The sequence below is a fragment of the Podarcis raffonei genome, chromosome 1 (genome assembly GCF_027172205.1).
Source record: "Podarcis raffonei isolate rPodRaf1 chromosome 1, rPodRaf1.pri, whole genome shotgun sequence".
Classification (NCBI taxonomy): Eukaryota; Metazoa; Chordata; class Lepidosauria; order Squamata; family Lacertidae; genus Podarcis; species Podarcis raffonei.
This window is the reverse complement of record NC_070602.1, coordinates 32,032,427-32,044,805: the sequence shown is the minus strand read 5'-3', so window position 1 is coordinate 32,044,805 and position 12,379 is coordinate 32,032,427. Positions and strand designations below refer to the sequence as shown.

The 12,379-nt window shown below is 42.0% G+C and overlaps 1 protein-coding gene across 2 annotated transcripts; it reads right to left on the bottom strand.

Annotated features, from left to right (window-relative positions):
* Nucleotides 1-1,611: 1,611 nt before the first annotated feature.
* Nucleotides 1,612-11,729, bottom strand: TRAPPC6B (trafficking protein particle complex subunit 6B). Of its 2 annotated transcripts, none has more exons than XM_053379872.1 (6): nt 11,359-11,729; nt 7,845-7,912; nt 6,577-6,694; nt 5,569-5,652; nt 3,917-4,010; nt 1,612-1,916 (listed from the first exon to the last, which is right to left on the bottom strand). In XM_053379872.1, exons 1-6 carry the CDS (start codon nt 11,452-11,454, stop codon nt 1,885-1,887), a joined length of 492 nt encoding a protein of 163 aa, XP_053235847.1. In that variant the 5' UTR covers nt 11,455-11,729; the 3' UTR covers nt 1,612-1,884. The 2 variants fall into 2 exon arrangements, with proteins under 2 accessions (XP_053235847.1, XP_053235857.1); XM_053379882.1 differs by lacking the exon at nt 11,359-11,729 and adding an exon at nt 9,809-10,857.
* Nucleotides 11,730-12,379: the final 650 nt, after the last annotated feature.

Below are 12,379 nucleotides of genomic sequence, written 5' to 3'. Positions count from 1 at the left end.
AGATGCAAGTTAACTGACATTGATCATTCCCCAACACTGCTTCCCATAAGCAGAATCCCCCTTCTACACTAGGAATAGTAAAATAAAAATCATATTCTATGCAGAGATTTAGCTTAGATATATTCTACTTGTATTTTCTTTTTCCAAACTTGATGTGTGCCAGTCACTGCCTATGAAGTCAGAGGCTGAACGAGATTTTATTTGGTGGAAAGTTCATTAGAAATTTGCCTTCCTCTTCATACCTAGCTGTTATTATTCATGCCTTTCTATCCTTGAAAGCAATTACTGCAACTCATTCAGAAGTGCTCCAAGACCTTTCCTCATACAGCTAACACATAGATCAGCAGTAAGCAACATGGTGCTCTCCAGGTCCTGCCGTGGTGCCACATACTTCACTCAGCACAAGACTGAAGTACTGTAATGTGCTCTACCTGGGCATGCCTTTGAAAGCATCTGGAAATTCAGCTTGTGCAACATGTTGCAGGGAGAGTGCTGAGCAGGGCTGGGCCTTGAGAACATACATTTCCAGGCTGAATTCCAAGTGCTGGTCACCACCTTTAAAGCCGTAAGAGAGGAGTACGGAACCCTTTCAATATAATCCATTCCCACCTGGACAACTTTTGTGGGTCACATGAGGTCATGGGGGGTGGCTCCCCTTGCATGTTTCAATGCACCTTTAATCCAAGATACACTTGGGGCAACATGAGAGAGGCCAGGATCTGGACTGAAGCCCTTTTTGTTTAGGTAGGCATTTAAATTCACTTAGCTAATTATTATTGGTTTTGGCCTGTTCACTTACATATTTTGATCATGTCATTTGTTTGTTTGGTGAGCCAGCTTGGAAAGGTAGGATCTAGAACTTTTAATACCTTAAATTTATTCCAGCCAACAAGTATAGCATATATAATATATGTATGTGTTTGCATGCACACAATGAAGTCAGAACCATAGAATTCTAGAGCTGGTAGGGAGCCTGAAGACCATCTTCTAGTTCAACCCCGTTCCATACAACTATTTCTTTAGCATCTCAAAAGCTGTGAAGGGGGAAGCCGGTTAAATGAGGGATACAACCTGACTGTAAGGTACTTCAGTCATTTAATCATGAGTTAACCCATTAAGCTATTAATTTAAAATTGCTGATGGGGGGAAATGTTTTGATCATGCAAAGGGTTGGATTCAGAGTTTCAGACTTCAGGTAGTCATGCTTAGTCTTGATGGGACTTGTTAGGCATGGCTAATTTGTCCCAGTGAATCTGATGGGACTAAACCATGACTAATTTTGTCTGGTTGCAATTTTTGCTTTTAGTTTAGGCCTGTTTTAACACGTGTGTTATCTTAAAGGCAGTCCCTCCTATAAAAATATAAAAGAATGCCTTTCAAAGATTGGCCTCGTCATCTGCAGTTTTTAGAAGTATTTGCATTAAAAACAAATTTAAAAGTCTGTCATCTAATTAATCATTCTAATTATTCAATTAGACATTATAGCCCCAGTTCAGCTAATAGCTGGGTGCCCTATTATATATGCACAGATCTTGTCAAACCCACCTCTAGATCAACGCTTGGAACAAATTTTGCATTGCTAAATCAAAGTACTGCAAAACTAACCAGACATTAGAGCTTGAAATTTAATCAAGGTTTCCATTCCATCTTTACAAACTTGTAAGCTTCATCTTCCTTGAAACACACAGTAACTTAGCGACTACCAAAAAAGAAAAAAAGCAAGATATACAGCAGATACTGGTTATTGGTCATACTTGAAAATTTGTGTTTTAAACTATATGGCATTTTATACAATATAGGACAGCTTCAATAAACTATGGATATAAATAAAATATACATTTTATTTGTCATTTTACAAGGCAGGAAGCTGGTTCTGTACATGTGCTATATCTTCTGTATCATCACCTGAAATTTGCCTGTAAAGAAAGAAAGTTATTATAACATCCATCTTACCAAGGAGAAACAACTCTTCATGTAGTTAAAAGCGGTATGGGTACATGTACTTTATTATAGCCTCCAATAACAATAAGTTAAGGGTGTGGAACCTCTGGTCCACAAGACATATAAAGCATGGGGGGGTCACAATTGTGTGCTCCCAATTGTTCTTTGACAAGCGCAGCTTCCTGTCAGCACCAATGCAGCCAATCCCAAAACAGAGCTAGCTGTAAGTGCAGAGCAGCTGAGCAGTACAGCAACACTGTCAAGGAAATACTTCCTTCACCTGTATGGTTTGACTTCAAACCATGCAGGCAAAGCAAAATGCTCCATCTAATGTCATGGGGACATCAGGTGACTGACAGGTGGGTAACCATCTGCCAACCTGCAGAAAGTTAACCGTAGGTTTGTGGCGAAAATCGAGATTCAGCCCACTGGCTGGATCTAGTTCCCTACCCTGATTGTTAGATTTAACAAAAATCTCTCAAACTTTCTGTATTAGGTGGTAGTTTTGACATATTTTTAAAAACCAATTACAGTTTAACAGTGCAATCAGGTTTCTACTCAGATGTCCTATTCAGTTCTGTAAGCCTTACTCCCACTTAAGTAGGTACTGAAATCCATGTTTCACCCTGGGCCTCCTGTTGAGTAGCTAGTTACAAGTTACTACCACCATTTATTTCAGACATGTTTGAAGATACAACGCCAAATTCCTATGCATGTTTCCTCAGAAGTAAGTCCCACTGTGTTCAATGGGGTTTGCTCCCCTGTAAGTGGATTTAGAATTACAGTCTTACAGAGAAATCCTACAGTACTGTCACTTCCTAAAGTCTTGCTCGGCTCATGCTGGCCAGGGTGGCTTTTTGCCTTTTCTCCATTTTGCTTCTTCAAAAAAATCAACGTGAGGTAAAATAACTCCACCATAATTTGGATAATATTTCTCCCTTGTTGGAAGAATGAGATGGCTTGGGATCTGATGGATCCACTGCCTCTTCTAGCATGCCTCTCTTCAGCCACTCTTGTATTTCCAGAACTGCAGCCACACTTGGCTTGGCTTGACACACAGAGGAAATAACCAAGCAATTTAGTGTGGCATCTGTGTGTTAGGGCTTGAAAAGGCCCATGAATCTAGAGCAAAGTCTGTATCCAGTTAGGCATGCAGGTCTCTAGCTAGAAATTCGTAAGAAATCCACCACCCAACACATTTCCCCCTACTTAAGTCCCCTATAACAGGACGCGGGTGGCGCTGTGGGTTAAACCACAAAGCCTAGGACTTGCTGATCAAAAGGTCAGCAGTTTGAATCCCTGCGACGGGGTGAGCTCCCGTTGCTCGGTCTCTGCTCCTGCCAACCTAGCCGTTCGAAAGCACATCAAAGTGCAAGTAGATAAATAGGTACCGCTCCAGCGGGAAGGTAAATGCCATTTCCATGCGCTGCTCTGGTTCGCCAGAAGCGGCTTAGTCATGCTGGCCACATGACCCGGAAGCTGTACACCGGCTCCCTCAGCCAATAAAGCAAGATGAGCGCTGCAACCCCAGAGTCGGCCACGACTGGAACCTAATGGTCAGGAGTCCCTTTACCTTTACCTTTAAGTCCCCTATACGTTTTTGCAACCTATACCCAAGGCTGGCTTTATCATTAGTCAGATGCTGGTGGGCAGGGGGCAACAGTGAGGTGTGGAAGGCAGGGTTTGTGTTTGCCCTGTGTCCTACCCTCCCTATTCGATACTAGGCTGCTGCTCACAGATCCAGCAGGGGGGAAAACAGTACCAGCTGCATTCCTGGAATGAATTGGGAGCAATGGGAAGTACCATCGTGTCCTCCACCTCAGACTGCAAAATTATCATTGGCCAAGCTTGGCTACAACAAGCTATTTTAAGTGCAACCACCTCATATTTGCTAAAATTGGTCATTTGTCTCACCAACTTTATATTAAGCGGAAGAGACAATTTGCACACATACTTTGCCAAGAAGAATACTTACATGCAGGCATTGTTGAAACCTCGGCTGTCACAATGCTCTTTATTCCCAAGTTGGATAAAGCACCTCTAATTAATCCACAAGTAAATGCCAAGTACTGTGGGGGGAAAGACCCATACATTAAGTCAAACAAAACGACATTCTGATCATTTATATAATTCTCGCATTACACTGTTGAAAGCTCTTTAAACTTGTGCCGAGGAATTTAATGTTCAACGCTGTTTTCAAAGAGGAGGCCTCTTTATGCAACACAATAATCTATTCCGGAGGTTATAATAATTTAATAATAATTTATTATTTATTATTATTTATACCCCGCCCATCTGGCTGGGTTTGCCCAGAACATGGATAAATGTGGCCAGGCTCTTTGTCTAGGAAGGCGTGCAACTGGTGCGCCAGTTGTAGCTGGTGGAAAGGGCAAAATGTCATGGAGGCATCTGAAGGCAACCCTGTATCAGGAAATATCTAATGTTTTACAATATTTTTGTGTGCTGTAAGCTGCCCAGAGTGGCTGGGGAAACCCAGCCTAATGGCTGGGGTATAAATAACAAAATTAATTTGTTAATTTTGGCTCTCCCTCCAGTGAAAAAAAACAGGCTCAAACCTCCAAGGTATGAATTTCATTATTTAAGGAGAGTGTTAACCCTGTCGAGAGCAGCTTGAAGTATCCAAACAAACCCCTGTGTTGCAAAAGAGAACGTCAACAATGTTTAGGCAACACGATGACCATATACATACGTAATAGACAAACTTTATAGAATTCTTTCAAACAATAACAAGTTCAAAATGAAATCTTAATCTCAAAGTCTCTGAAAATCTTTTTGAAGTGAGGTACCAAACTTTGTACGATGAAAGATAAGCTGTGGAGCTTTGTGTATTCAGCAAATATAATGTTCAACACTGAGAAATTCTGGATATTGACTCCTGTTTCGTAGATCTTCGTCAGCGTGGTGGGAGAATATGGAATTGTTTCATAAACCCATCTTATTTCGAATGAATATATGTGAAGGAAAATATCAAATGCTGTGGAGCAGTGCTCATGTAATAATGTAGCTTGAAGACACTTCCATGCAGGAAATGGGGAAAGAGGGCCCAAAGTTTAAAAAAAATATTTCTTGAGGATACCTCTTTAATACTAGCATGTGCACATGTGGATCTGACAGCTAGAATGCAATCAACTGATAGAATACTGCTATAAAAGAGTTTGCTTCCCCTCCAACATTTATCTGTCAAACTTGCAAAAATTCATAGTAACACAGAATAAATATATGACATTATAAAGTACAACTGTGAACATCAAGTACATGGAGAAGATAACACCATTGCAAGACCACTCCTGCTGCTCTCCCCTGCCCCATACATGTAAGGAATATACAGTCATACCTCGGGATAAATATGCTTCAGGATAAGTATTTTCGGGTTGCGTTCCGCGGCGACCTGGAAGTAACGGAGCACATTAATTCCAGGTTTTGCCGCTCACGCATGCGCAGACGGTCAAAATGATGTCACGTGCATGCGCGGAAGCAGCGAAACATGACCCGCGTACGCGTGTCTTACATTCTATCCCGAGGTACCACTGTATTGCAACTCCATGAAGAAATTTGGTTTTGAAGGTGCTCTTATGAACTACGTAAGATATAGTTAATTATACAAGCCTTAGGAGCGTGCTCCAAATACTGTTTTCCAGCAGACATCTGAGTCAGGAGACGGAACTTGTTGTCCTGTAGTACATAGATGCCCTGCAAAAAATGAATAACAGTTATAGTTCTATCCTGCCTTTTCCTTGGCTATTCATGCAAGAATCATTTATTAATGCTGTAACCCCCCTAGGTAATATCCATGGAAAAAGCTAGTTACAGAGTACATGCAAACACATGCAGTATACTTTATTTTCCAACCAAATGCAGCCCGGTCAATTAAACTGCAATCATCCCAACCAGTCACTTTGAAAGAAAGGCTAGGTTAATGGCAGACATCTTTCTCCCAGGAAGTTAACTTCTGGGCAAATATGGTTACTAGCTGGATTGTTTTATTATGTATGCATGTTAATTATTCATTCATCCTTTCAAATCCTGCCTTTCAAGATAAAATCTTCCCAAGACAGTGTACAATATTAACAACAAGAAAAACAGCAAAAGCAAAACTGAAGGAACACCATAGAATAAATCTGTATTATTTAGCTACACACGCTACCCTTATGGAATTCTCTTTCCAGCACAAGGTGGCTGGCATATGATCCTAACGAAATTATTCTGAAATAAGAACCTAATTAGAATCAGAAAAAAATGTGATGCATCCCTTGCTTATTTTAAACTGCAAGTGGAAAAATACTATTTGAATATTCTCACATATGAAAATACCCTGCAGAAAGAAAACTAGAGTGTTGATAAGGGTTGTTCACCTTTTTACTGCTTTCTACATATGAAGACCTTATTTATAATCATACAGCCCGATCTGTAGTACAATCCAAGCAAGTGCTTCGTTGTGCAATTGTGCTGACAGCTATACCAGATCCTAATTGTTTTAATTCCAGACAGAATCCAAATTTATATTAACGTATTTGAATGTCAATAATGTACAATTATGTATAATTTCTTCTCCACCCACTTGGCACTGATATGCAACATGACTGAAAACTCTACAAGTTCAGTTTCTTACAATACCTGATGGTTGGTCCTGAGGTTATCAATTTGCTTTTTGAATACAGTAGTCCAAAAATCTTTGCAGATAAACTTCATTATATCCAGTTCATCTTTGAATCTGGCAGTATCTTTTGTAAACCTAAGAGAAAGCAATTAAAAGTAGTGGCATTTAATTAGCTGCATGCACGTGATGCGGTGAGGGGGCATAAGTCATTAGCAGAATAAAAGGTGCCAGTTTCAGTCCCTGGCATCTGCAGTTTAAAGAACAGATTAAGTAAAAAATGATGAGAATGACCCTGAGGCCCCAAAGAGTCACTGCCAGTCTGCGTACACAACACTGGACTAGAAGGACAAGTTATCTGACCTGACATAAGGCAGATTTCTAGTTTCTAATTATGCCAATGATTTGTTCAATTTATGAGCTAGCTTCCCACAAAAATTTCAAAGTGACTTCCAAAAATTAAAAACCTGTCAGGGAAGAGTTAGAGTTAGAAGATTCCAGTTTCCCAGAGGGAGAAAGCATTCCCCAAGGGGGGGAGGAGAGCAGTGAATCTAATAGAAGAGAGCAACAGGAACAACTGGGAGGGACCGGCTGTTCCCAGGGAAGGCAAGGGTTAAGTTCTAGCTCAGATTTGGAGGGGGGAGATACAGGCCAGCTCTAGCCAGGAGGTTAGAAAAAAGAGCGGGAAAGCGAAGGGAAGGGCGCCTTCGCCATTTTGAGGGTGGCTGGTCATGGAGAAGCAGAGCTCAGAAGGTATCTGAAAGAAGTGACTCTGAGGAATAATAGTTAAGAACCGTTTATAAGAATGCTTTGTTAATACACAATAAAAAGTTTTATAAAAGAACAAGAAGCATTTGTGTGGTGATCTGAAGAGGACAACGACCAGTCCTGACAAAACCCAACACCCAATGTAAGTTAAAAACATAAACAATATAGACAAAAAGGTGGTCAATCCATAAAACAAATTCCTCCACCCCACCACGACTTGAAACTACAACTACAAATAATTATTACAAATCTTGGCACAAGAAAGGTCTTGCACAAGCAGAAAAAACACTTCCACTTAGTACAAGGCAGCGCCACTGAATTCCCTTGATTTTCCCATCACATTGCAGCCACTAAAGTTTGTGTGGGGCATCTTTAAAAGCAACATCCCTTAGGGAATATCTGCGTCTTATGATATATACTGAATTTACACATGATATAAGGACATCAGGAAACCTGCTGGAATATTTGCAACTCTGCAGGAAAATAATGGGTCAAGAGAGAAGCTAAACATGCCACTCACCTTTCTATTAATCCCTGTCCTACTCGAAAACCCATATTTTCCAGTTTTGAGATGCATCGTCCATTTTCCTGTAAGGTATAATAAAGGCAATCTTGTGTGTGAACAAAGAACACCCCACAAACCACAATAACTTATACAAATCTATTTCAAAGTTATACTTTAAGTTTTCTTCTTCCACACTTTTCTCAAAAGGCAACGAGTAGTGAATTTGCGGCAACAGGCAGAAACACCTTTGTTTTTCTCTTTTCAACTCCTAATAAACAGTTTGGCAGTCCTGAGATCTACCCACTCCTGTTGTAACATTATAGAAGAAAGGTCTTTCCAAAGCACTGGAATACCAAAGATCATATATTAAAGAGTCACATTAACGTTCTGGGGACAGAAATGGAATTACAGGCAACTCCGTATTTATGCGCATTCAATATGTGCACAACCACGCACGTGCGCATCCTGCTGAACCTGGAAGTGACCCGAAAACATCACAAAAAGTCACATAAAGGGGTAGGGTGTTTGCAGGCTTCTTCAATGGCGTTTCAAATATACACAATTTCACTGATGGCCTCAGAACATAACCCCTGTGTAAATGAGGGGTGGATGTGTGCCTGTATTAAAAAACCCAGCCCCGAAATTTTGATTATTATTGCTAGTCTGCCACTAGCAGGGAAGAGAGTCAATATATTTATTATAGCACGAAAACTTAGAAAACAATGAATTGTTTGGTAGAACAAATACACAAGGCTATGTGACTGTAAGAATACAGTGGTACCTTGGGTTACATACGCTTTAGGTTACAGACTCTGCTAAACCAGAAATAGTGCTTCAGATTAAGAACTTTGCTTCAGGATAAGAACAGAAATCGGGTTCCGGCGGCGCGGCGGCAGCAGGAGGCCCCAGTAACTAAAGTGGTGCTTCAGGTTAAGAACAGTTTCAGGTTAAGAACGGACCTCCAAAATGAATTAAGTACTTAACCTGAGGTACCATTGTATGCACCAAATGCAAACGGAGGATCCTAACTGAACAAAATCAAAAGCTAATTTGTTTAGTTATGCCACAATCAGAAGGCCGCAGGAAACCAGTAGGCCTGTTTTCTGGGTTATTTAGATATTTTTTTTTTTATATTTTCAGCAAATTAAAAATGTAACGCAGAAGCTTCCCTGTTTCCCTCTTCTTTTCCTTCTGGAACAGATGATGATAATCTAGTTTGTGAACTCAGATGCCAATCACTGGAATAGTCATTAGAAACTCTTATAAAAGGGTAACATAAAGCAATTGTCCATACATTCTTTCCAATTCTTTTCTATGAACAGTGTCAAAAACTAAAGTATATAAGCTAAGCATAAAAAATGAATGTTTAGTTGCCATTTTGGGGTAAGATGGCTCTAATGTCCCCCCGCCCCATGATGGACTGACTGTGATTGATTATCTGGCTAGTTCAGATTACTACCTTGAGCTAGGTTAAGAACTTTTGAGAACTTAAATAAGAAAAGTTTCTTGATCCAGGAACCTTCCAGATATATATTGGCCTATTCCAACCTCTTCTTAATGGTGACACGGACCATTCATAACGTAGGGATATTGCTCACAACTGTGAGCAGGGCAGGGGGTATAGACAAGCTACGGCAAACTATAACATTATTCACTGCTCCTGCTCAGGCGGCACAGTAAATGCATTTTGGTTCCTGAAATTCGTTCCAATTGTGCAGATAAAATATAACCGATAGAATTCTACAGGATGTGTTGTTATAGTATGTGAAAACAGGCAAGATCCAAGGAACCCCAGGCATGCACCTCCAGATGGTGCTTCTTCACTTGGTCGCAAGTACTTGATAGCCAGGTGCAAAATGTGCCTGGCTAATTTCAAACACTGGCTATGAGTAGCCGTGCAGCCCCCAACAGAAACTTGCATTGCAGTAGGACCAATTTCTGACCGATGTTTGAAGCAACAGAGGCTGTCAGGAGCTCACCCTACACTTGAGTAGGACTCTGGTAGAGACACATGCCCGACTGGCATGTTCCCTCCCTGCTGGTCGATCGTTCGGGAGCTTCATAAGCTTTTTTCAGCCCGAATATCACAGCCACCAATGCCAACCGACACCAGCACACTTAGGGATCCACAGTTTGCGCACCTTGCGTGGCAGACTTCAGCAACTCAGCATTTTGGCTAATTACTTTCACAAGGAGCACTGCAACATGGCTCCCTCTCTCTCTAGCATCAGACAGCAAAGAGAAAAGGAACAAAGGACAATAGTCCCACTTCAAAGAACACAGTAACAAAAACATCCTGTTTCCGTCACTTCCCACTCTGTGGAGTCAAAACATATACTGTCATGTGAAAGACAACAACACCATGACTGCAATCATACAGCAGGAATTCTTACAGAAACCCCTAGTCAGTCAGTCATTTATTTCCCACCCTTCACTCTAAGGTCTCAGGGCAGGTTACAGCATTAAAACACAATATGAAAAACAATTTAAAACAACTTAGAACCATAAAAATAAGCTGGGTCCTACAAACATACGCTTTGAGACACTCTTTGTAGTTTTATAATCTGAAGTACTTGAAGTGGAATAAAAAAAGACAGTAGAGTTAAGGTTTCATCCCACCTCAAGCACTGCTGAATTCTGACTCCAGGTGTGCTTAATAAACACACTAATTTAATTGCAAACAGTCTGTCCTAACTGAATTATGGATAATGTGTCGTCCTAATCCTGCCCATTTTAAAACGCCTATGCTGTTTCTAAATTTAAGGACACGTTACACTAAAGATGACAGGAATTTCTGAAACATTTTAAAAAGTTATATGCAAACACAAAGCATGCTGTTGCAGGGGGGGAAACCCATTGTATTAGTGCATGGGTCTAAGGCCCGGATCCGGCCCAATCGCCTACTAAATCCAGCTAGCGGACCGTCTGGGAATCAGTGTGTTTTTACATGAGTAGAATGTATCCTTTTATTTAAAATGCATCTCTGGGTTATTTGTGGGGCATAGGAATTTGTTCCCCCCAAAATATAGTCCGGCCCCCCAAGGTCTGAGGGACAGTGGACCGGCCCCCTGCTGAAAAAGTTTGCTGACCCCTGTATTAGTGGATCAGAGGCAATGTAATAAACATTTTTAATTTAGATCATCCCTAGTTTACTTGGTACATACTGTATGTGATGCTTATCACATTTCTCTCGGGCAGTCTGTTCATGCTCATCACTGGACTCGCCCATAACCAGCCCCAAACCTGGATACTGAACACGGACGCCAGAAACCCTTGGCCAGGCCCTCAAACAACCACAGCGCTTTAAGGGGAAGAGATTTCGAAACCAGAGACTCCATTATGAGGCTCTGGGTAGGAGAAGGCATTCCGGATTTAGGGAAGCTTCGTGGAAAAAAGGAATATAAGAAAGGGACCCTCCTCGGGCCACAGCGCCGGCTGCGCCGTCCCCCGAGCTCCGCCTCTCTCCCTTCCCTCCGACGGGGAAGCGCCGGGATGCCTCCCCGGAGCTGCGAGAGCAACCCCCGCTCACCCCATCGCCCTGCTCGGCGGCGCGGTACAGCCCGGACACCATCTCGTTGTGCAGCAGCAGGAAGAGCGCCTCGTCCGCCATCTCCGACTTGTTCATGCCGGGAAGATCCCGGGCAGAAGGCAACGAGGACCAGGCCCACCCGCTCCTCGCCGGGGCCGAGCCGAGTCCCTCCTTCAATCCAGAGGCGGAGCTGCCCAGGCAACAACCGGCAGCTGCTTCTGGGGCGGAGCTCCGGGGAGTCCCCGCCTCGGCGCTCGGTGGTTTGCGTGCGCCGAGGGGAGCGATCTCGGGCACTGGGCTGCCTTTCTCCCTTGTCCGTTTGGAAGCGAAGGTCCGGCGGGCTCACGGCTACGTTGAAGATGTCATGGAGTTCTACTCAGTATTGTTCCAGATTCCAACGTACAGTTAGCAGTGTAAAAACTTACAACACGTTGCAGGATTCCCAAAAAATAGACCAGAGGCAATTGCATTTCATTCAGCAGAGCTTTACTGCTACCGAAGGCAAATGAGCATAATGGTCACAAATCCCATACGTTCAGGATGGACACTGGCCATAAGAAAACCGTTGCAGCAGACTTGAAAATTCCAATAACTTAAAATAGGTCTAAAACACTAAGCAGAACACCACACCAAAAGGAAAAGAGAAAGGGAAACTCTTCTTCTGGCCTCTTAACAGAACACCCCTAGGATTACTGTGACTTTAGGGATGCCTAAGTCAGTGGGTGTAGAGACCATAGTGGGTCAAAGTGGGACTGCTGGGAATTAATCCCAGAAGGCCTCTGCTGTACATTAATTTAGCTCAAATTCAGCCTTTTCACCTTCAACCTACTTCAGCGGGTTGTTGTAAGAATTATAAATAAGTTGCTATTGGCTTGCAATAGGGTGTTCCAAGGGTCTTGGATAAATATGAAGTAAATAAATTGTATACATATCCTGTTTGTTTGATTTATATCTTACCTTTTCCTCAAAGCAGCTCATCCCATAAGATTGAGCTACTTTTCATTTCTCAATCTCACCATTA